This window comes from Phyllobates terribilis, unplaced genomic scaffold (genome assembly GCF_046119375.1).
Source record: "Phyllobates terribilis strain yellow unplaced genomic scaffold, ASM4611937v1 Scaffold_11__3_contigs__length_659146591, whole genome shotgun sequence".
NCBI classification, from domain to species: domain Eukaryota; kingdom Metazoa; phylum Chordata; class Amphibia; order Anura; family Dendrobatidae; genus Phyllobates; species Phyllobates terribilis.
Window position 1 is genome coordinate 347,471,494 of NW_027362771.1, and position 25,690 is coordinate 347,497,183.

The 25,690-nt window shown below is 43.4% G+C and overlaps 1 protein-coding gene across 2 annotated transcripts in view; it reads left to right on the plus strand.

Moving 5' to 3' along the window:
• The first annotated feature begins 1,873 nt into the window (after positions 1 to 1,873).
• PPCDC (phosphopantothenoylcysteine decarboxylase) overlaps positions 1,874 to 25,690 on the plus strand; it is a 61,574-nt gene continuing 37,757 nt past the window's right edge. The window contains exons 1-4 of one of the 2 annotated variants that reach the window (XM_073652861.1): positions 1,874 to 2,009; positions 10,582 to 10,732; positions 12,965 to 13,060; positions 17,739 to 17,867. In XM_073652861.1, the coding sequence (XP_073508962.1) occupies positions 10,592 to 10,732; positions 12,965 to 13,060; positions 17,739 to 17,867 (366 nt within the window). In that variant the 5' untranslated portion in view covers positions 1,874 to 2,009; positions 10,582 to 10,591. Of the gene's footprint in view, positions 2,133 to 10,581; positions 10,733 to 12,964; positions 13,061 to 17,738; positions 17,868 to 25,690 lie in introns of both variants that reach the window. The other variant, XM_073652860.1, reaches the window with a different exon arrangement.

Sequence of the window (25,690 nt, forward strand, 5' to 3'; positions counted from 1 at the left end):
AATAGATCACAAGTGCATACTCTAAATCAAGCATGATGTTCAGGCTACAAACCATAGAATGCTTAATTCTCAAGAAGATTGGAACCTTCAATGGCCAGACTGGCTGTGATGGCTGAATCTGGCAAACTGATTTAAAGGGAATCTGTCATGTGAAAAAGCGCTATTAACCTACAGATAAAGGGTTAATTTGCAAGTTAATAGTGTTCTGAACCTGCCCAGCGCTAGCACTTAGACCTCGCTGCTGGGAGGAAATGAACTATATTTCTCCCGGTAGCATTCGGGTTTCAGTCTTGAGGCTGGCGCCAGAGCGTGTTCAGTCACCACTCTGTGTATAGAGAGCGGCGGCTGTAAGCACGCCCCCAACACTGACTGACAGCCGGCCCTAATGCTGAGCCTGCTGTCAGTCAGTCCCGGGGGCGCGGTTACAGAGTGGTGACTGAACCCACATCGGCACCAACTCCGTGATTGAAACCCGAATGCTACTGGGAGGAATAAAGAATCATTTACTTTCGGCAGCGGGGTCTAAGTCCCGCGCCGGGCAGGTGCAGAACGCTATTAACCTGCAGATTAATCCCATATCTGCAGGTTAATAGCGGTTTCTTCACGTGACAAGTTCCATTTAAGGTGGTAGGAGGATGGTTTTCTGGCATTTTTATGAAGCTCTTATAGATAGTAGTAGTCATTATAGTTGCTTAATCATTCAGTTGATTATTCCTTTGTCATCCAAACTTATAACAAAATGCTCGTCTTCTAGGAAGAAACCTTTCACTGAAGTGTTGTAGATTTTAACCTGACAAGTGAACAACACCACTCTCCACAATCATCATAGACCCCCCCAGGAAGAAGTGCCTGAGATGCCACAGAAAGAAGGGAGCTGTAGTGGCAGATTCCTCTCATTGGGTGTGCGGTGCCACCCCGTAAACACATTCTTCTGATGATTCCACATTATTGGGGTAGAAACGTGTCAGGAGGGATTTTTGGGGTGGCAACAACAAGTGTCAGTACAACACTTGGGTTCTGCCCTTGTTAGGGCTGGAGCTACCATAAGGGCACAGTCGGGATATTAGACGGCATTAGTACTTTATTTCTCCTGTGAATGACACCTGTGATGCTCCTTGGAGCAGAAGACGACTTCATCAGACTTGGGTGAGATCTAACCAGTTTATTACGAGCATGGCTAGTTTGGGCACCTTAACTGTATTACTGACTTGTTGCCTTTAGGTGCGGCTGATATAATTCTACCCATAGCGCTAATAGTTTTTTTTTTAACTGGTGTGAATTTGGGCTAATTCCCTCATTTATTATGGATATTTGATTAAAAGTTATATTTTAATTTAAATTCTCTCCTTGCTGCAATAATAAAGGTGACTTTTACCTCCCAATAAACGCCGTAAAAATACAACCCAAAAAACCAATGGTGGAATTGCGTTTTGTTTCATGGCATTTGGATTTTTTTTCCGTGTTTTAGTACAAGTGGAAAAATGAATGGTGTCGCTGAACACTACAACTCATCCCGCATGTACAGGCACAGAGGCAATGGAGAAATGACAGTCTCCATCTTCCCCACCGGCGATGCGATTCTCTCATGAGAGACAATTGGATCACACACAGGTCAAACTCTGACAGTGTCATTAGCATAATCGGCCCGATGCTCTCGCCTGAGGGGACATACGCTCGTGTGCCCCCCGGCCTAAAGCGTCATTCGGGAAAGCCTTCACACTATTCCTATGGAGTCATTTCTGCACCGATCTAGTCAGGTACATCTGTATAGAGCCCAGTATGTGATGTCAGGGCGCATGCTCCATGGTTTCACATCACTGCAGAGATTCAAGAATAGCAGAACATACTCTCTGACATTCCTGTTTTAACCACCAGGGGCGCGCCACAGCATAGGAAGCAAATCATCACTGCGTCACAGCGTCGGACTGAGCAGCGCAAAGGACTTCGGGACATGTAGTTTGTTTAGTCAGGAACCCGGATGGAAGCAGGTCACATGGCTGCGCAGCACGGTACGATGGGATTAGTAGCAGTGCACTGATTGGTCCGGACGGGTTTAGTGGTTTATCATAGAGATTAAATCGAGATTACATCTAATGGCTCCACTGTCTCAGCCCGGTCCACGATGACACACGGTAATATCACATTACTTCCTGACCCGTCTTCGGTCCTTATGTCCTCTAGTGATCCGCGCTCTCCGCTGCCGGGCCTCTGTCTGAGCTAGGGGGCTGAAATGTAACTAAAAATGGGGAGGAGGATGACAGTGTTGTCAATAGCAACCAATCAGCTTCATGGTTGGTTAAGGGCTCTGCCCGCTCTGCAGTCTGGTCCTTGTAGTCCTCCTGGCCGAGCTCAGCAGGCGACAGTCACACACACCTGAAAGGGGCTGGAGACTTGTCCTGACCTTTAGCCTGACCTGTTAGAGGGGTCGGCCATCTTTGGGAGTATTTTTTTAATTCACTTTAAGATGTTGTTCACTAGGGTTACTGCTCATTTACTAGATTTCCCCTGATAATAAATCTAAAGCCTATAGTGGCTATATCTGCAGATGAGCGTATAAAGCTGACGTGCTGTCCGTGTTTTGATTGGACAGCGCACTGACCCATGTTATTCAGTAGTCTGACAGAGTAACTATCTCTCTGCTCAACTGTCCGTGTGATAAAAATGGCAGCGAGCACTACTGTCATCCAGTGTCCAGCCCAGAGTATTCATGTAGATGTCGGCAGCTCCGGCATTCCCATATTGGGACGCTCATTAGGAGCCAGTCACGTCTGTTATTTGCGGAGGTGACAGGCCTGAGTTCTCATTCGCTCGTCAGCAGCGCTCCCTCTTTCCAGGCGTCACTTTCATTTGTAGCAAGTGAGAGTGAAGCAGCCGCTGATTGGCTGCAGGGCCTGGTGACATAACAGCGTCACGCCAATCCCTGGAAACCTGGTGCCAACATCGCTGGAACGGCACTGGACGTGAGTATAGGATGTTTCTATATTATAAAGGGGAATATAGCAATTGAGAAGGAATTGTCCCACTAGTGGGCAACCCCTTTAAATACATGTATCATGTTGGATCTAGTGCTTTGACCTCCAATGATAAATAGAAACAATAGCGCTTATTTGAGCATCCAATTGTAAAAATATTTCATCTTGAAAAACAGGACATCCTAGAAAAATGTAGCACTCGCCTATGAACCGATGTGTGTAGATGGTCTCTATACATAGAGCACACACCTGACCAGTAACCTGCTTTATATACTCGACTCCATGCCTAGTACACTGCTGATACCTTCAGTCTAAGTTGGGCGTATGTATGCAATTTAACACTTTTCATGCCACAAAGGAGTTCACATAAGTAACATAACAATACAGTAAAACAAAGTATATATTAACATGCATGTTATCTTCAAAATACCCCATGTTTATTCACTAGACCCATAAATAACTGTGTCTAAACAATAGATCTTAATATCTGAAGTCAAGTCCATACCACTAGGATACCTGGAATCCAACTCTAAAATCCAAAAGGACTTTCTTTTGCCAGTCTTCCCCTCTAATAGGTTTTGTAACACTTTTGATACCAACCCTTAATAACCCTAAAGTCACTTGATTTGTTCTTGTGATGTTGTATAAAATCCTGAGAGGCCGCAGATGCATTGCGAGTAGTGGGATTAAAGGGGTGGTCCAAAAGCAATGTTTATTTTAATCCTAAAGGTCTATTTAATGTCATAATCTAATCTTTTTCCCCTTCTCCCATGACAGCACCACCTGAGAGAGGGTATCCGCCCACCAAGGACAGGAACCTACTGAATAAAAAGGCGGTACCTCTCCTCCGCATCAGTTTTTTGGTTCCTGTCCCTGATGGGAGCCTCACCAGGTGGTACCTCACGTACCTGGATTATGGACGGTGCGGCCTGGAGGCCGTGGAAGCAGCAGATGGTCCCTGTTCCCAGCCCGTCTGGCTGCTGCCCGGGTCTGCGTGTGGGGAGGAGGTGCTGTTTCTGGATTCCTCCCCGCGTGCGCCGGGGCCTGCGGCCGGGTCTGCGCCTCGCAAAGATGAACTGAGCGCGCCGGCCGGCAGGTCTTCCGGGCTGCGCACGTGGGGGTCGCGTCGCACCCTGTGACGGAGCGCGCCGGAAGTCCGGGCTGCGCACGCGCGGGGTGCTGACGCGCCCTATCACGGAGTGCGCCGGAAACCGGGTCTGCGCATGCGCGGGTGGGAAGCTGTCATCCCGCTGCAAGCGCGCCGGGTGCCGCTGGGCTGCGCACGCGCAGAGGCAGGTGGATCTGCGGGTAGCGCGCCAGCTGGCTAAAATTAAAAAAAAAAAAAAAAAAAAAAAAGAGAGATGAGCACACTGCCGGAAAGGGAGGAGCCTAAAGGAGGTGGAGCCCTACTGCTTTTAAGGATGGGGAGCAATCAGGATAGCGGTGTCTGCATCCCCGCCATGATGGATGAGGAACCGCAGTCACCTGGGCAGCAGCTGTCACCGCCACAGGAAGTACAGCAGCAGCCACAGCCATCAAAGCAGCGCAAGCAGCTCAAACAAATGGAACGGGAATCTTCCCATCGACAAAGTCACAGCAGTGAGGGGCGTACGAGTTCCGACAAGACTAGTCAGAAAAGACTTCGTCAGTCCACCTCCGCCAGATGGGAGCCCTCATGTGAACGGCAACCACCGCCTCCGGTACCCTAGTCCGAACGGCAGTGTGGTGAGTGATCTTCGTGAAAGTCTCACCTTGAATAATGTGCTCTTCTCTCTCTCTCTTTTCCTCCTTCTTCTCCTTTTATTTCTTGGGGCAGGAGGCGAAGAAGTGTAGTGCTAAAAGTAAAAACAGGGAGTGTGCTTTATGCAAAATCGGTCTTCCCACCTCCTATGCCAAAAACCTATGCTCGGACTGTATTCAGAAAACCATTGCAGAGTAGTCCCCCAGGTTTTCTTTAGAATTAAAGGATCTAATCCAGACAGAGGTCAGAGAGTCCTTAAGAGGCTTAACCTCACTCAAAAAGAAGAAGCGAAAACTAGTTTCTTCAGAATCAGAGGAATCAGTGGAGTCCCGTTTTACGAGAGAACTGCCTTCCTCCTCTAATCACTCCTCATCGTCATCGGAGTCTTCGGATGATGATGGGGGGGGGCAGACCTTGTTTTTCGGTTGAGAATACTGAGAGACTAGTTAAAGCCGTCAGAGGGACTATGGGTATTACCGATACCAAAGTGCCCAGAACAGTCCAGGATGTTATGTTCGGGGGCTTAGACCAAAGGAGGAGACGCTCATTCCCGGTCAATGACAGGATTAAATCTCTGATAGAAAGGGAATGGAAGAAACCGGAGAGGAAGGGTCAGCTGCCGTCATCCTCCAAGCGGAGGTACCCCTTTGAGGATGAGGATGCGGCTAAATGGGACAAAACCCCTAAGATTGACGTGGCCATTTCAAAATCTTCAAAAAAAGAAAAAAATCCACTCTGCCCTTTGAGGATTTAGGAGCCTTAAAAGACCCGCTGGATAAAAAAGCGGAGTCCTTCCTTAAGCAAACCTGGGAGTCGTCAGCAGGGGCCCTTAAACCGGCAGTAGCAGCGACCTGCACTGCTAGATCTATGATGATCTGGCTTCAACAATTGGAAGACCAGATCAGGGGGAATGTGTCCAGGGAGAAAATTCTATCAGACCTTCCTCTTGTGCAGGGAGCGGCTGCATTCCTGGCAGATGCATCGGCAGATTCAGTTAGGCTGGCTGCCCGGTCTGCAAACCTCTCTAATGCAGCCCGTAGGGCGCTATGGCTCAAGAGCTGGCCAGAAGATGTGCAGTCAAAGTCTAAACTGTGCTCAATCCCTTGTGAGGGGGACTTCTTGTTTGGCAAAGGTCTAGATGACATCCTAGATAAAGCCGCAGACAGAAAACATGGATTTCCCACGGTGTCTGGTTCCCGATTTAACAGTTTCTTTCGGAAGAGAAAATACAGCCGCAGTAAAGCTCCCAGAGACCAAGGTAGCTGGAAAGACCGAAAGCCGTATAGCAGAGGCTTCATGTTTGGGGGTCCCTCCTCCGAGAATAAGAAAGCCCCTAAGTGACAGTTCCCCCCGGGTGGGAGGAAGATTGTCCCACTTCCTGCCTGCCTGGAAGGAAATTTCATCCAATTCTTGGATCTTAGGGATAATCAGGAGGGGGCTCACATTAGAGTTCAAAAGCAGGCCCAAGAACACTGTCAAAATATCAGCCCCAGAGGTTTAGCGGAACAGATAGCCTTACAGCAGGAAGTTCTCTCTCTGCTCATGAAAGGAGTTCTGGTGGAAACACCTGCACCCGAGCAAGGAAGAGGATTCTATTCGATGTTATTTCCGGACTGTTTTATGTGCGTCCTCGATCTGAAGGACGCCTACTACCACGTCCCGATTTTGCCAGATCATCAACAGTTTCTAAGAGTAGCTGTACAATTCGGCAGGCACGTAAGGCATTTTCAGTTCGCAGCTCTTCCCTTTGGCATTTCCATGGCGCCGAGAGTCTTCACAAAAATCATTCTGGAGGTCACAGCGCACTTGAGGGAAAGAGACATTTTGGTCATCCCTTATCTGGACGACTTCTTAGTAGTGGGCAGATCAAGTCAACTCTGTGCTCTAGCCCTGGCGGACGTCATGGCCAGTCTAAGACGCCTATGTTGGCTGTTAAATCTGGAGAAGTCAAGGCTGGAACCAAAGAGGGTTCAGTCTTTCCTGGGTCTCATTCTGGACTCAGAAAACCAAACCTGTCTTCTGCCAGAGGAAAAGAAACTGAAGATCAGATCCCTAACATCTCAGGTTGTCAGCAATCCGACCATGACCCTGAGGAGTGCAATGTCTCTGTTGGGTACAATGACGTCTTGCATCCCGGCGGTTCAGTGGGCCCAGCACCATTCCAGATGTCTTCAACAGGAGATTCTGGCAGCGGACAGGCGGCTCAAAGGTCGCCTGAATGGGAAAATATCTCTTCCAGATGTTGTGATCAACTCCCTGGACTGGTGGACATCTCCGGTCAACCTATCTTTGGGGGTTCCTTGGACCTTCCAGGTGTCGGATATAATTACAACAGACGCAAGTGCGGAAGGTTGGGGAGCTCACCTAAGGGATCGTTCTGTACAAGGCCTCTGGTCGGACAGCGAGACAAGTCTCTCTTCCAACATGAAAGAGCTGTTGGCAGCCAGAAACGCGCTAAAAGAATTCAGTTCTGTTCTTCAGGGTCCTCACGTCAGGATAATGTCAGACAACAGATCAACAGTCGCCTACATCAATCATCAGGGGGGTACCAGATCTCTCCCTCTGATGTTAATAGCGGATCAGATCTTCAGGTTTGCCGAGAGTCGACTGGTTACGCTCTCGGCACTGCATATAAAAGGGGAAGAGAACATAAAGGCCGATTTCTTGAGTCGTCACATCTTGAAACAAGGAGAGTGGGAGTTGAATCCAGCCGTTTTTCAGCAGATTGTGGATCGGTGGGGACAGCCCCAGATAGATCTGTTTGCAAACAGACACAATCGGAAGACCGAAACCTTTTGCTCCCTGAATCCAAAAGAGGGGGCGTTTGCGGTGGACGCGCTGCAGATTCAGTGGGATTTCACTCTAGCTTATGCCTTTCCCCCTTTAGTACTGATCCCTACTATCCTGAGGAAGATCCGAGAGGAACGGGCGAGGGTTATATTGATCGCCCCGTTCTGGCCCAAGAGACCATGGTTCACTTGGATGAAGAGAATGTCCCAAGCAGATCCATGGGTTCTTCCGGACATCCCGGATCTCCTCAGGCAGGGCCCAGTCTGTCATCCCCAAAGAGCGGGCCTGCATTTGACGGCTTGGATTTTGAGAGGTCGCTATTGACGCAAAGGGGGTTTTCTCCAGATCTTGTTACTACCCTTCTAGCAAGTAGAAAGCCGATAACAACTAGAATCTATGGTAGAACCTGGGCTAAGTTCTTGTCTACCTCGGGTCAGTCTGCCAAAGGGAGGGTTCCTATTGAGGCCATACTAGAATTCCTCCAGAAGGGGTTAAACATGGGACTAGCCACCAGTACTCTTAAGGTACAGGTATCGGCTCTGGGGGCACTGTATAATTATGACTTGGCAGCAAATAGATGGATCATTAGATTTATTAAAGCCTGTCATAGATCCAGACCTATTCCTGTTCCAAGAATGCCTCCTTGGGACCTTAATTTAGTTCTGGAAGCATTAACCAAACCTCCCTTCGAGCCCTTAGAGAAGGTTTCAGAAAAAATCTTAACTTTAAAGACTGCGCTATTGGTGGCCCTGACATCAGCTCGTAGAGTCAGTGACTTACACGCACTATCCGTTAACCATCCATTCACTCAAGTATGTATGGATAGAGTAATCTTAAGACCAGACCCGGCCTATCTTCCAAAGGTAGCCTCCAAGTTCCATAGGACGCAAGTAATCACTCTCCCTTCCTTCTATCCTAATCCTAGGGATTCTGAGGAACATAAGCTTCACACCTTAGATGTTAAGAGGGTGTTAGTCCAGTATTTGGAAGTGACAAAAGCCTGGAGAAAGAGTGACGCTTTATTTATATCCTTTCAGGGGGCTAGGAAAGGACTTAAGGTTACAAGGGGGACCATAGCTAGATGGGTCAGGGATACTATTACCTTAGCCTACTCTTCTAAGCAATCTGCCGGTTCCTGAGAACCTGAAGGCCCATTCCACCAGAGCGGTAGCTGCTTCCTGGGCTGAGAAGGCGGATGTGCCCATCGACATTATATGTAAGGCGGCAACTTGGTCATCCCCTGCTACATTTTACAAACATTACCGTCTTGACCTTTCCTCTTCTACTGATCTGTCCTTTGGTAGAAGGGTGTTGCAAGCGGTGATCCCTCCCTCTGGTATTTGATCTCTATAAATCTCTCAGGTGGTGCTGTCATGGGAGAAGGGGAAAAGATCCTAGTTACTTACCGGTAACGGGATTTTACAGAGCCCATGACAGCACCCTATTAATTCCCTCCCCTTTATCACTGTGGTGTGCACTTTTTTTAAGGTGTTTAGTACATATGTTGAGGTGGTGGTTATGTATTAACCTGTCTTCGGAGGCCCTCTCATGCTCTGAAACAAAACTGATGCGGAGGAGAGGTACCGCCTTTTTATTTAGTAGGTTCCTGTCCTTGGTGGGCGGATACCCTCTCTCAGGTGGTGCTGTCATGGGCTCTGTAAAATCCCGTTACCGGTAAGTAACTAGGATCTTTTTCTACCATACTGTGATGTAAAATTCCCTATTGTTCCCTCACTACTCTAATTACATTATTTTTTTTACCTATTTCCTCTATGATGACGCTTTGTTTGAGAGCCCCAGTGCTTGCTGGGATACTCAAACAAGACGCCATTAGGGGGCAGAGGCTGCAGTCACTGCAGCAGTCTCTGCCCCCAACCTGAAACAAAGCATCATCAGTGACCATCAATTCAGGTGCTGGGCTTGTCCCTGTTGTACTGAGCATGTGTCAATTGTCAATTCCGACGTATGCTCAGTAGAATCTTGTTACTATGTGATATTGTTTTTAATGCACAGTGACAGTGCACTCCATTGCTAGCACTGATGAGAAGTGACGAGACGGAAAGAGAGCACACTGTCAGTGCGCATTGTAAGTAGATTAACCGTCAAGCAGGAAAAGTAGAGACCAGCTCCATCCCTGTAAGTAACGATAGAGCTGGCGATGGAGCGCAGTCACTGTGCACTGAGAAGAATATTGCACAGAGACAAGATCCTACAGGAGAAAACTGACCAATTATCACTAGAGCAGGGACTAGCCCAGCCCCTGAAACAGAGGTCACTGATGATTAATTTCAGGATGGGGGACAGTGACTGCAGCCTCTGCCCCCTGATGACGACTCGTTTGAGCATCCCAGCATGCACTGGGGGGTCTCAAATGAAACGCCATCAAACAGAAAGTGGGTAAAAAAAAAATGAAAGCTGTTATAGAAAAGAGATTAGATTATGACATTAAATTGACATTTAGGATCACCCCTTTTAAGAGACATGTTTGCTGAGGGTTCTACTGGTACACCCCACATGTTGTAGGTGACAAGCCTCATATTGTATGATAAAGATAACGTGTGGAATTAGAGTTGATGAAATGGTTAGTGTTGTACTGATTATTCTATTTCATAGATGAAAAATGTAGTTCCATAAGTTACATTTTAGTCTACCCCATCTGTATAAAGCGCAAGTGTCCCATCATGTACGTGCTGTTTTTGGAATAGTAGAGTATAGGATGGGTGACTTGATGTTGCCTCTTTTAGCAATTAAAGAACAACTAGGTTTCGGTGTCTTTGTTAAATCTTCATCAGTGTAAAGAATGGGCAGATGTTTCTTACTAATATTAACTATTTTATACAAATCCTGGCTATAACCAGCTCTCAATTTATTTTGAGATTGATGCTTATTCTTATCGTCAAATATTATTATTCAGCTTCAGATAGTAAGAGCCGCAAATTATGCCGTAGACTTGGGAATAAGCAAATAACTAGGCAAGGAAAGTCTAATCTTACATGTAATTATAAGTCAATTCTTCTGCATTAATTTTGTGCACTCAGGAGAAGACACCTTTTACTAGATTTATTATGTCTTCTGCAGGTTGTAAGAAATGGACAGTTCTGGTGAAGAATCTCCTGAATCTCTGACCTCCTCCTCACCCTGTGCCATCCATGTACTTGTTGGTGTCACCGGCAGTGTGGCGGCCCTGAAGCTGCCCGCTCTAGTGTCTGGCCTCCTCAAGATACCTGGAGTAGGTGCCACATGCAGTCTATTCTTACAGGGAGCATATCGGCTGCCATAGCCCCTCTAAGCCGCCACCTTGTGCTTTCTAACAAGCCCCTTTTTACTGCTCAGTGATTCTGAATAAATAGAGAAGTAACTTAAACCCAGAGTTAGCATTATGTAAATCAGTGGGTGACCACTCGGGAGGGGGTGTGTTGATTTTCCCAGATTAATCCTCCCTCTCATCATGCAAGCATGACATCACGCCTGGCTCTCTGCAAGTCTTGCACATGCGTGCGACATGCTGCCCCCTGGGAATGTGCAGTGAAATCGGGTGTATGCTCAATGACTTTATTGGAGCAGTCATGCAGATCTCAGCCAGTCACAAGAGTGGCAAAGGCTAGTTACCCACCGTTTTACAAAGGGGTTGTCTGGTCCAAATCAATAAGTCTGCAGTGACTCTGTGTGACTGCAGACTTATGAATCCCCGTGCAACGCGCTGCGGGGATGCGCCGGTTTATGAGCCGGGACCGGAGGGTATGTATGTGTTATACATACTCCTGGGCAGAGCCTGTCCAGTGGGTGCGGCCACGCTACATTCACTTGTATGGAGCGAGGATGTGGCCGTCCAGTGGGCATGGCCGACTAGAGGGCACCGCCTCGCTTCATAGAAGTGTATGGAGCGAGGACACGCCCACTGTCCTTGCTCTGGCCGGGAGTATGTATAATACATACATACCCTCCGGTCCCGGCTCAGAAACCGGCTTATCCCCGCTGTGCTCAGTGTTGGAAGACTATAGACTTATTGATTTGGACTGGACAACCCCTTTAAGGTTAATTTTACATTTATTCAGCAATTAATAAGCAACAAAAGGAGTCTGGTTAGAACACAAGAAAATGGTGCAATACAGCCATGGTGGCAGCTTAGGGGAGCTATGGGAGCGGTCAGGTTTTCTTTAAAGGAGTTTTTCTGTTTTTAAAAATTAGATCCTAAATATTGCCTGTCGCATAGATTAACAAAATCAGATAGTACTCACCCTCCCCAGGTCCAGTGCCGGCTCTGTGCTGCTGCTGCAGTCTCAGTGTTTTGGCTGCAGGGGTGACGTCACATCATCAGCTCACATCACCGCAGTGGCCAATCACTGGCTGAACGGCCACTGAGCTCAGTGATTGGCTGCAGTGGTGAATTGATCTGTTTATGTGACGTCACCCCTGCAGCCAAAAAAAATTAAACTGGAGCAGCGGCAGAGAGATGGCGCTGGACCTGGGGAGGGTGAGTACTATACAATTTTATATTACATGACATTGTTTGGAGTTCACTTTTCTAAAAGTGGAAAACCTCTTAAATGTGCTGATGCAAAACTTACTAATGCACAAGTGATGGACAAGTACGGTATATAAATGGCTTACAGTCTTTTCACAACTATGGATTTTACAGATAAAGGTGAATTTCTCTACATTTTGCATTCATATGGTAAGGTATACACTATATATGGATCTCATGCAAATGCATAGGATAAGATTATGTGTGCCCTTTTCCTTTTTCCTTTTACTTGTTCCAGGAACAATAACCTTTTTATTTATTTTTTTTGCCGGCCAAGCTGTAGATTTGAATGATACCATTAAGTTCACCATACAATGTATGAGGGGGGGGACCCGATATGCAATTCCACCATTTTTTTTGTTGTATTTTTACTATGTTCATTGTGTGGTAAAATTGACCTGGCGACATGATTTTTCAGTCCAGTACAATTAATAATAAACTTGTCCAGTTTTTTTTTTCAATTATTTTGGTGGTGAAAAAAAAATCAGAGTTTTGTAACAAAAGGCTACGATTAAGGAATTTTCATCCTTCTATTTTTCCATAGATGATGCTGGTGAGGGCTTGTTTTTTGTTCCTTTAGCTGATGCTTTTATTGATGCCATTTTGGGGTACATATGACATTTTGGTCGCTTTTTAGTAATACATAAATATTATGCCATCATATAATTTCCATACAGAGTTTATTAGTTTTGGTGGTTGTTTGTTTTACCATTGGGCCATGTGTACACATGAGTATTTGGTGAGTTTTTTTACCTCAGTATTTGTAAGCCAAAACCAGGAGTGGGTGATAAATACAGAAGTGGTGACGTGTTTCTATTATACTTTACCTCTGATTGTTCCACTCCTGGTTACAAATACTGAGGTAAAATACTGTATGTGTGAACGTGGCCTTACATCGTGGAAACCCTGGCTGCTTATAATTATTTCTCCCTACAGGTTGAAGTGCAGGTTGTGACCACAGAGAGGGCAAAGCATTTCTACAGCATACAGGATATACCGGTACCAATCTATAGTGATGATGACGAGTGGAAGGTGAGGTTGGAATACGCATTATAAGAAATGATGTAAAGTCAGCCCCTAATATCAGTGAAGCTTTTTGAACTTATCTGGTTACGTATAGAAGACCTGTCATTAGGTTAAAAGGGATGCTCCCCTGAGTATTCAGTATTTTTCATTTTCAAATCCACCTTGCGGTAGCAGAGATATGGGCCTTTTTCATTCAGTGCTGATTTTTATGGTCTTTACAGTAGGGTGGAGCTCACAGTGTAATAATACAGATCGGCTTCAAGGCCGCGTTCACATGATGAGCTTTTGGTGCATTTTTGATACATCAAAAACAAAGCATCTTACAGTACCAGCAAAGTGGATGGGATTTATAGAAGCCTCCTGCACACTGTGCTTCTTTTTAACGCAGCGTAACGTCACCTGCGGTGCGTGTTTCAATTCCGCAGCACGTCAATTTGTCGTGCGAGTACACTGAGATTTATCTGCAGATTTTCCCCATAGACTTAAACATAAGATACAGAAAATCCGCAGGTAAAAAAGGCACATGCGTTTTTAGTTCAGTTACGCAAAAACGCATGTAATCCGCAGCCAAGTATGTCAATAAAGTTTTGTCAAAGCAAAAAACAGGAAGTATCAAAAACAAATTAGCTTTATTTAAAGGGAATCTGTCATTCCCCCTGGGCAATATCAGACCTCTGCTATGGGCATACAGGTGATAGAAAAGTAACTCTATACTTACCTGTATGGCCCATAGCAGAGGTCTGATTTCAGAGAAATCTTTTATAAAGTTTCTTCTCCAGAGGCTTGTCATGCGGGGGACACCAAGCAAGCCCCTCCTATCTGCTTATTATGCAGCTAAATCCCCGCCTCTGGGCTAAATTATCATCTCCCACCGGCCCTATGACGTGCTCTGCTGTCTATCCTGACGCCCATGCACACAGCGCCACTCTCAATAGAAGGGCTGCGGCGCAGTGCAGGCCGGGGAGAAACAAAGCACGCTCCATGGGAGCGGCGCTTTGCGCATGCGCGGCAGGGGAGACAGCAGAACACGTCACAGGGCCTTTCACAGGGCCCTGTGACGTGTCGGGAAGGGGGGAGATGATAATTTAGCCCCGTGGCCGGGAGTTAGCTGCATAATAAGCAGATAGGAGGGGTTTGCTTGCCGTCCCCCGAACGCCAAGCCTCTGGAGAAGAAACTTTATAAAAGAAGATTTCTCTGGAATCAGACCACTGCTATTGGCCATACGGGTAAGTATAGAGTTACTTTTCTATCACCTGTATGCCCATAGTACAGGTCTGATATTGCCCAGGGGGGTGACAGATTCCCTTTAAAGCATGACACACCAACAATAGACAAAAAAATGCCGCATCAAAAACACGATAAAAATTTATGTTAAAAACGCAATGGAAAAGTCAACCCAATGTAAATAATAGGTGCAGAAATTCTGCAACATCAAAAACGCACCAAAAGCTCATTGTGGGAATGTAGCCTAAGACACTCCCCACATTCCCCAGACAGTCCTGTTAGCCACGCTCTGTTGTAAAGACCATAAAAATTAGCACTAAATAAAAAGGCCCATATTTCAAGAACCATTTGGCAGATTTAAAAATGAAAAATAGTGAGTACTCGAGAGCAGCTGCAATAACATAAAAGCAGCAATTTCCCACTTTTGGCAGGTCCATTTTAAAGGGGCTGTCCATGACTTTGATATTGATGCACTGAACTGAATAGGAGCTGAGCTGCAGTTCTCTACAACGGCCACTACACAATAAATGGAGCTGTGTGGTTCTCCCCCAGACACTGTGTACATCCAGCCTGAGCTGATAAGAGCTAATCAGTGGGAGTCCCAGTGTAGGACCCCCACCAATCTGTTATAGCTAGGTCATCAGTTTCTAAGCAGTGGACAACCCCTTTAAGGTTCCTTTTCACAAGTTGACTTTTTAAACCACTGACAAATATTCAGTGATTTGTAAAGTTCTTCACTGAAGATCTGGCTGCGACTTCCATTGGACGATCCTCAGTGTGGGTGTACAGAACATTATTCGTGCCTCACAGGGGCTCCTGTGGGAACAATGTGCGGAGCAGCATTGCATATTCAGCTCTCTCTCTCTGCATTATTTGCATTTATCAAACGCAATGTTGGTTATTACTGCATGACAATTAATAAAAAATAACAAGAAATGAATTTACTGTTTATTGATGAGCTTCATTTACACTGGTAAATTATGATTCTAAAAACTTAGAAATAATTGAAAATTAGTGATTATTGATGGGCCATTGGTGGTAAATATTTCTGGAGGTTATTCTTCTAAGCACCTTAGGTGTCTGTCAAGTGTTCATACACTGGCCGACCGCCATCTCAGCTGACTCTCCTATACACAGGAGCTCTCATTCAGCAGGGCTTTCCTGTCTTTTCTATCAGAAAGTGTCAACTAGCGGCTTATCTCCAGTAGACCAATGAGATCGGCAGTCCAAAAATGGACACACCCAATCAACATCTTCCCTCGCCGCCATTTAGCTGATGCCTCATACACATTAGATTGTCACCTGAACACGTCATTATCGGAGGGTTCAGCCTATATTAGTCTAATGTGTATGGGGGCCTTAGTCCTCTGCCAGATACCTCTGGTCCCTACTCATACCCCTGCAACAATGTTATCGTTGTTCTTGAACATGTCCTTCTCTCACCCAATATTATGTATCCGTGATGAATCCGGAGGCTCTAATATACATTAGATGGTCGGCTAGTCACTCATAGTTTGTGGGGTGAGGCCAACACTAGTGTATTGTACGTATGGGGACCTTAATTTAATTTAGAAGAATTGTGATCAGGCTGCTCAATGACAAAAAATGTTTATTAAATATTAATTTTATTAAGTATTAAGAAGGGCTGTGGAGTCAGAAAGACAAACCTCCGACTCCTCAATTTCTCCAATTTCTGACTCCCGACTCCACAGCACTACCTCACTACTGAGCGTGTACATAAAGTGCAGCACAGATTCATCTCAAATAAAAGCCAAGACCTTTAGATCAGGAACATAACAGATATTTCTAGGACATTTCATAACGTTCCCAAATTCTTATGAAAAAACTTACAGCACATCCTGCATTAAACTACTGTACCCAATTTATTATATATTTTAGGAGTCTGAGTCGATCCATTTCATACCGACTCTGACTCCAACAAAATGGACACCGACTCCACGACTCCGACTCCACAGCCCTGGTATTAAGAAACCTAATACAATAAACATGATTGTTTCCAAAGACCAGAAAATAATGTTAGCATGCTATTTATTGTACACTTTAGGTGAACATGTAACATTTGATATCGGAGTTATATTTTCTGAATAGATATAGGACAAATGTTACACTGTCTCTCGGTGTGACATAATCAGTAATGCTGCTCCGGACCAACAATTTGTTTTTTGAAAAAAAGAACTGTAAGAAAATATCTTCTACCTGGTCATCGCTTTCCAAGGAACAAATGTTAATGAAGACAAGAACATTATTGGATTTTGTTTCATTAGTCTGTATTTGTAGGCTACAAAAGCTGTGCTGTTCTAAAGAATAACATGGGTGATTTTCATTCATATTGTTATCCGTGTGCCTTCTGTGTTTTAGTTTTCTGCATCCGTGTGATGTCTGGGTGAAATCTGTTCTCGTACATCTACATTCAAAATTGTACATGATCAAATACTTTTTCCTAGGTTAATAATGCAAATGTATCAGTAAATCAGATGCCACGTGGATGTTCTGATTTTGTGTTTAGACACCCGTAGATTTGGATGTCTCATCCGAAACTTGGAAGAGAATAGTGCATCCTGCCATTTTTTTCTCCTACGGACCGAGTGTCCGTGTGAAAAAAAACCTGTCTTCTGAACAACCATATTGAATTACCGCACACGTCTGCATAATAGGCTCATCTGAACAGGCCCTAAATCTGTAACAAAATAGCAAATATCGTCCATTAAGTTTTAGTATATAAAAAGCTGAAATGATGCACCAGTTAAAGAGCTTTTGGCACATCCAATAAATAAATACATAAACATCAGTCTTTATTGGAAATAAACAGTTAAAAACACCTAAAACCATATTGAGTGCATAAATACCAACTGCTCCTTATTATAAGAGTCTGCATAAACAGATAGCAAATCAATATATCTAAAGAAACAAAAATCCAATTATAAAGCAAATTAAGTGTAGCATCAAGAAAAAATATAAGGAGAACAATTTTTAGAATATTCCTAAATGCAGGATTCTATCTCAAAACACCAAGGGGCAAGAAGAAAAATCCCCATGTGTATCGCTGGTAACCCAGCTTCCTCACGGGCTATGAACTTTTCTTAAGGGGATTGAGTTTTTCATGTGCCAGAAGTTTTTTTTACTGGTTTAGGGTTTCTCCTTTTTATATTCTGATTATATTGACGTCAGTCTGTGTGCCTGACTGTGTTTTTTGGCTGTCCTGATGAAAGCAGAGAGAGGAGAGACATGTAGAGGGCGAGAAGTATGGCTAATGAACAACTTTGCTGTTCTTCTATAGTAACATACCAATTTAGCATTTCCCATTTCATTCTAATATTTTTCCCCAAAAAATTGTAAGAATTATTTAATCCCTTGAAAATCACAAAGAATGTGAGAAACCAAATCCTGACTGCTGTACCCGGACCTATTTCACTTACACTTTGTATCTTTTTATCACAGATGTGGAACCGCCGATCAGATCCTGTGTTGCACATCGAGCTACGACGCTGGGCAGATCTTATGATTCTTGCTCCCCTAGATGCTAATACTTTGGGGAAGATTTCCAGTGGGATTTGTGACAATCTGGTGGTGAGACTGATTTGTACTGGTCACTTTTTACATAGAAGTACAAGACTGAGGGAGGGAAAAAACTGCTGATGGGAAAAAAATTCTAACAAATTCAAGATACAATTCATATAATGGCCTCAAATACTGTTATTCTTCATGGACAATCACATGAAATAGCACGTCACATCAGATAGCATGTCCACCTTACAGGTTCATAGGTATTTTGAGTATATAGAGATCATAGATGGGGGCCTTCTTTTTGAGACGCTCCTTATTGTAAAATGGTCTCATTTTACAGCATTACCGTGGCCATGTATTACATGGTTACCAGTTCATTTTATTTTAGAGGCCTAATCCTCAACAATCAGCTGATCACTAAGGGCTGCTATATTTTGAGAAGTGAAAGGGGTATTCTCATCTCCAAGATTTTATTCGAATATGTAGTAGGTGTAATAATAATAATATAATAATAATAATCTTTTTATTTATATAGCGCCAACATATTCCGCAGCGCTTTACAATTCAGACAATTTACAGACATTATGGGCACTGTCCCCATTGGGGCTCACAATCTACATTCCCTATCAGAATGTCTTTGGAGTGTGGGAGGAAACCAGAGAACCCGGAGGAAACCCACGCAAACACGAGAACATACAGACTCCTTGCAGATGTTGTCCTTGGTGGGATTTGAACCCAGGACCCCAGCGCTGCAAGGCTGCAGTGCTAACCACTGAGCGACCGTGCTGCCCGTGAATAATAATAATAATATTAGCAAATACTTCCAATTAGAATTGTAGTATAGTTCTTCTGATTCGCTATGTCTCTTTTCACATATAGAGCATTTCAGTAACCTAGCTATCCTTGGTTACGACCACTCATATAATGTTTGTTAGCTGTTAGTGGTCGTAACCATAGATACCTAAGCTACTGCAATGCCCTGCACATGGGGTAAGTGACATGGCGAATCTGAAAAATTATACTACATTTCTAATTGGATGTATTTGCTAATATTATTACAATTACACCTACTACATAGGATCTTGGAGATGGGAATCCCCCTCAAACAGTCCTGGCAAATATCATACTGATGTCTCAACCTAAAAAAAGAAAATGTAGCTGCTTTTACAGCACATAACCCCAATTGCAATGTCATGCCTGAGTTAAGACTTACATACCATGATGACGGCTTAAGTAATGGTAGCTGAGGATCTGCACTTAGCAGGTATAAACTTTGTAGTCCCTGCAAACAGGATTTCCATTCAAGAGGCCATAAATAAGACCTCTGTACAATAAATTCCATCTTCATTCTTTTTCTTAAAGGGGACCTGCCAGGTCCGCTATGAACCACTGTTCTTTTGATATGTGTGCTGATAACAGCATTATAATATGGACTTTGAAGTTCCAATCTAATGTTTCTGTGTTTTAAAAAACCTATTTTTTTTTTTGCGCTTTTGATTTTTCCTCCCCTTCTTCCAAGAGCTACAACTTTTATGTTTCCATCGAATGAGGGATGAGTTGTACTCATGAATGCCACCATAAATTGTATCATGTGATGTACTGGAAAACAGGAAAAAAAATTCCAATGGCTGTGAAATTGTGAAAAAAACAGTTACGCAGTTGTTTTTGTGTTTTGTTTTTACAACGTTCATTATACGGTAAAAATTACCTGGCAACATAATTCTCAAGATCAGTAGGTATTGCGGCAATAGCAAACATACATTTATTTTTTAATTATTATTATTTAAGTATTGAAAATTTTAAAAAAATAATAATAATAAAAAATCAGGGGGGGGATTTGCTTGGGTTACCATGTTCCCAAGACCCATAATGTTTTAATTTTTTTGTAGATGGGGCCATGTGAGAGCTTGTTTTTTTGCACCCTGATCTGGTGTTTTTATTGATACTATTTTGGGGTAGAGACGATGTTTTGATCACTTCTTATTACATTTTTTTGCGGTGTTGTAGCGGCTGAAAAAAAACTAATTCTGACTTTTTTTTTTCTTTTTTTGTTCCACCGTTTACCAATTCGGTTATTTAATTTTAGATTTTGATAGATTGAACTTTTATGAACTTGGAGGTACCACATATGTGTATTTGTTATGCATTTTAGTGAGGGAAATAAGGGTGATTCAAATTATTATATTTTTTATAAACATTTTTTTTACTGTGTTTTGTAGTCCCTTTAGGGGACTTATACCCGAGATTGTCTGATCACTTATTCTATATATGGCTTTCACAGGAGTACCGTCATGACAGACATGGGGTCTTCAGCAGACCTCCAGCTGCCATGGCAACCTATCAGCGACCCGTGATTGCGTTGCAAGGGAGATCATGGGCAATTGGAACAGTGCGCCCCCAGGGCCACGCGGTATAAATTCCACTGTCAGAGATTGACAGCAGCATTTGGTCGTTAACAGCTGCAGGCGGAGTTCCGCTGCAACCACTACTATTAGAGCCAGATAATAGCTGAATTGCACAGCCATCCTCTGCCTGAAATACACTGTCTGCAGAATTATTAGGCAAGTTGTATTTTAGAGGATTATTTTTATTATTGATCAACAACTATGTTCTCAATCAACCCAAAAGACTCATAAATATCCAAACTTAATATTTTTGGAAGTTGGAGTGGGTTTATTTTAGATTTGGCTATCTTAGGAGGATATCTGTTTGTGCAGGTAACTATTACTGTGCTGAATTATTAGGCAACTTAATAAAAACCAAATATAATCCCATCTCACTTGTTTATTTTCACCAGGTAAACCAATATCCGTGCACAAAATTTAGAAATAAACATTTCTGACATAAAAATTAGTGATCAATATAGCCACCTTTCTTTATGATGACACTCAACAGCCTTCCATCCATAGATTCTGTCAGTTGCTTGATCTGTTTTCGATCAACATTGCGTGCAGCAGCCACCACAGCCTCCCAGACACTGTTCCGAGAGGTGTACTGTTTTCCCTCCCTGTAGATCTCACATTTTATGATGGACCACAGGTTCTCTATGGGGTTCAGATCAGGTGAACAAGGGGGCCATGTCATTATTTTTTCTTCTTTTAGACCTTTACTGGCCAGCCACGCTGTGGAGTAGTTGGATGCATGTGATGGAGCTTTGTCCTGCATGAAAATCATGTTTTTCTTGAACGATACTGACTTCTTCCTGTACCACTGCTTGAAGAAGTTGTCTTCCAGAAACTGGCAGTAGGTCTGGGAGTTGAGCTTCACTCCATCCTCAACCCGAAAAGGACCCACAAGTTCATCTTTGATGATACCAGCCCATGCCAGTACCCCACCTCCACCTTGCTGGCGTCTGAGTCGGAGTGGAGCTCTCTGCCCTTTACTGATCCAGCCTCTGGCCCATCAAGAGTCACTCTCATTTCATCAGTCCGTAAAATCTTTGAAAAATCAGTCTTAAGATATTTCTTGGCCCATTCTTGATGTTTTATCTTATGTTACTTGTTCAAAGGTGGTCGTTTTTCAGCCTTCCTTACTTTGGCCGTGTCCCTGAGTATTGCACACCTTGTGCTTTTTGATACTCCAGTAACGTTGCAGCTCTGAAATATGGCAAAACTGGTGGCGAATGGCATCTTGGCAGCTTCAAGCTTCTTGCGATCCTGTTGGCTATTTGCCATGAAACGCTTGATTGTTCGGTGATCACGCTTCAAAAGTTGGGAAATTTCAAGACTGCTGCATCCCTCTGCAAGACATCTCACAATTTTGGACTTTTCAGAGCCCGTCAAATCTCTCTTCTGACCCATTTTGCCAAAGGAAAGGAAGTTGCCTAATAATTAAGCACACCTTGGGTGTTGATGTCATTAGTCAACACCCCTCCTCATTACAGAGATGCACATCACCAGATTTACTTAATTGGTAGTTGGCTCTCAAGCCTATGCAGCTTGGAGTAGGACAACTTGTAGAAAAAGTATCATGTGATCAAAATACTCATTTGCCTAATAATTCTGCACACAGTGTAAAGCAGGCTCAGTTCCTGAGCCCGTATCAAAGAAGGGTGCCCAAGATATGACGTACCATTACGTCATATGTTAAGCATGGGTTCAAGAGCTCTTATATAGACCTATTTTGAATGATACTGGCAAACAGGAGAGCATGAATGCAAAATGAGCAACGAGAGGGAAGTACTGGTTCTTCTTAGAGACCAGGTAAGTATGGAGTTTTATAGGCAAAGTATACAAATTAGCTATCGTGCAGTAAAATTGTATAGTTTTCTTCCATGGAAAATTTCTTGTAAGACTTCATATTTAAAAGGGTCTCTTTAACCCCTTCTCAACATTGCATTTACTGGTACGTCTTATTTGGGAAGGACATACCAGTATGTCGTGATGATCATGCGATCACAGGAGCTTAAAGGGTTATTCCCATCTCCAAGATCCTATTCCAATATGTAGTAGGTATAATAATAATAATATTAGCAAATATCTCCAATTAGAAATGTAGTATAGTATTTTCGATTCGCTATCTCGCTTACCTCATGTGCAGTCAATACAGGACCTTAGGTATCCATGGTTACGACAACTAGCAACTAGCTAATTAACTGTGACTTTATCAGTGGACGTAACCATGGATACCTAAGGTCCTGCAATGCCTGCACATGAGGTAAGAGAGATGGCGAATCAGAAAAAAAACACTACATTTCTAATTGGAGATATTTGCTAATATTACTATTGTTATACCTACTACATACTGGGATAGGATCTTGGAGATGGGAATACCCTTTAACTTACTGCAAGAGCTCTGCTGGCAGTTAACAGTTGGAATCAGTGCCAGCATCCATTGTGGCTGTTTAACTCTTTAGATGCTGCAGTCAGTAGCAACATCTGCATCTGGATGGTTGTGAGAGGGAGAGGGCTCCTTCCTTAAAGGGAACCTGTCACTTGAAAAAACCTGCAGATTAACCCCATATCTGCAGGTTAATAACGTTGTGAACCTGCCCAGCACTGACACTTAGACCCCGCTGACGAGAGGAAATGAACTTTATTTGTCCCGGCAGAATTCGGCTTCCATTTATAAGGGAGGCGCTGGTGTGGGTTCAGTCACCGCTCTGTGTGAAGACAGAAATACACTGCTCAAAAAAATAAAGGGAACACTGAAATAACACATCCTAGATCTGAATGAATGAAATATTCTCATTGAATACTTTGTTCTGTACAAAGTTGAATGTGCTGACAACAAAATCACACAAAAATCATCAATGCAAATCAAATTTATTAACCAATGGAGGCCTGGATTTGGAGTCCCCCCCCCCCCCCCCCCCAAAAAAAAAAAAAAAAAAAAAAAAAAATTAAAGTGGAAAAACACACTGCAGGCTGATCCAACTTTGATGTAATGTCCTTAAAACAAGTCCAAATGAGGCTCAATATTGTGTGTGGCCTCCACGTGCCTGTATGACCTCCCTACAACGCCTGGGCATGCTCCGGATGAGGTTGCGGATGGTCTCCTGTGGGATCTCCTCCCAGACCTGGACTAAAGCATCCGCCAACTCCTGGACAGTCTGTGGTGCAACGTGACGTTGGTGGATGGAGCGAGACATGATGTCCCAGATGGAGGGGGCCGTAGGAGGGCATCAACCCAGCAGCAGGACTGCTACCTCCGCCTTTGTGCAAGGAGGAACAGGAGGAGCACGGCCAGAGCCCTGCAAAATGACCTCCAGCAGGCCACAAATGTGCATGTGTCTGCACAAATGGTTAGAAAACTTTGTACAGAACAAAGTATTCAATGAGAATATTTCATTCATTCAGATCTAGGATGTGTTATTCGAGTGTTCCCTTTATTTTTTTGAGCAGTGTATATCAAATATGAATTACATTACTGCTCTAAAAAATAGGAAAAAATGAGAATGCTGCTGGGTATACATGAATTGGCCAATTTCTGCACCAATAGGTTTACCTATTGACTGCTGTCTAGTACCACAGGTCATTCTGTATAAATGGCCCTACTTATTGTAGTAATTGTGTTACAAGAAAAATAGTCCTCAGTAGTTGGTGGCTTTTAATGGTAACAAATGGCAACTTTTGAGATTTCTCATGTCTCTTCATCAGGGATAGTGTAAAGCTATGTTCACACATTGTGTTTTTTTTCAGTGTTTTTTTTATTTGAAGAAAAAGCTAATCTCTTGCCAGGAAGGTTTAGTCAGCATTTTGCTTAGTTTTTTTCTGCGTTTTTTGGTGCTTTTTTGCTACGTTTTTCAAGATCCCAAACTTCAGCTTTGCTTCCACCACCGAAGCATGAACACAGGTCACCAATGCAAGACCTATGTGAAACCATATTAACCAGAATTACAATTGTAACCATGGGGAGAGGTGAATTGTACAGGAATAGTTTAACTAAGACACTGGCAGTGCATTGAGTTTGTAGGATTACTTTCACACTATGGTCTGACATTGAATTGCTCAGGGATTGTTCAATTTCATGTCTGTGGGCCACAGGTATTGTTCAATACATTTAGCTCAGCCAATGTTTACGCATTACTAATTTAATTAAACTGTGCTACCTAAACTGCCATCTCAGGTGACCAATACAAGATGGTAAAATCACAAAAATAAATGCGTTTCACATACTGTTGTACTTGCTTTTTTTCCACTAAAAACGCAGCAAAACCTGATAGCTATGTTCACACTAGGCATTTTTTCAGCGTTTTTTTCACCGCCCGTTACTTCCAATGGGTGAAAAACCAAGGTGTGTGCATGAGATTACTGGAATCTCATAGACTTTGCTGGTACTGTAAAATGCATTAGAAAATTTGCATAAAAAACTGAAAAGATGCAATGTGTGAACATAGCCTAACACAAATCAGTTACACATTTATACACAACAAGACATAGAATAGTGCAGTAATAAGACTAGTGACATGAAGGCAGAACTATCAATGTGGGAAGGGGAGACACAGTCGTGGCAGTAAATATTGGAGCAATTCATAGATAAGGGGTATGAAAGCTTTGTTGTCCACTAATTGAGGTCTGGTCCCCAAAAGGTCTGAGAGCACATTCCGTAGTTTATGTATAAAGACATAAATCCATGCAGACACATTCATCCCTGCACTGAGTGTGTCAAAGGTTATCATAAGTTTCTGCCCCCAGACTCTTCTGTCTCTCTGGGAATTGAATTATTTATTATTTTCATGTCCATGATGCTATTATCAGGGCTACAAAAATGCTCGGTCACTGGTAGGTCTCTTTTTTTTTTTTTTTTTTCTATTGTGTGGTGTATGAGAACTCATCCTTATGCTATGTTTCCCTTACATATAGATCCCCTGTAGGACATTTGGTACATATTAAGTGAACCGCATTATGTGTGGTGAAACATGTCCTGATGTGATTTGAGAATCTTTTTCTTATCCGGGGTCATTATGTTTGAGAATGTTTTCATTTTTTTCTGGTTGCGGAGAAATGTTCCTCTTGTTGGAGAGGACAGGAAACTTCTAACGATGATGCTTTTCAGTTTTGGGGGCTATCTGAAACCCAGATGAAGGGGGTCAGGAAATATGGATTTCAAGCATACATTTTTTAAAATAATGCTCCCCTCACTACCTCCAGATGTGGACATAAGGTCACTTCTAGCAGTAGACAAGGACTGAAATGTTTTGTATCGTAGCAGATGATTTCTCGGTATTCTGTTGTCTTTAGAAATTTTGTTTTCAATTGATCTTGGATGTACCAAAATCCACAAACTTGTAAATCCAGGAAGACCAATCATTTCATTGTGTGGGCAAATCTCTAGATTGATAGATGTTCTTAAACCCCTGGTAAAGGCTACAACCAGCTACATTCAGGGCACAACTTACCTAGTGAATAAACTATCCGCAATAGATCCTCTACCAGAGAGAACCA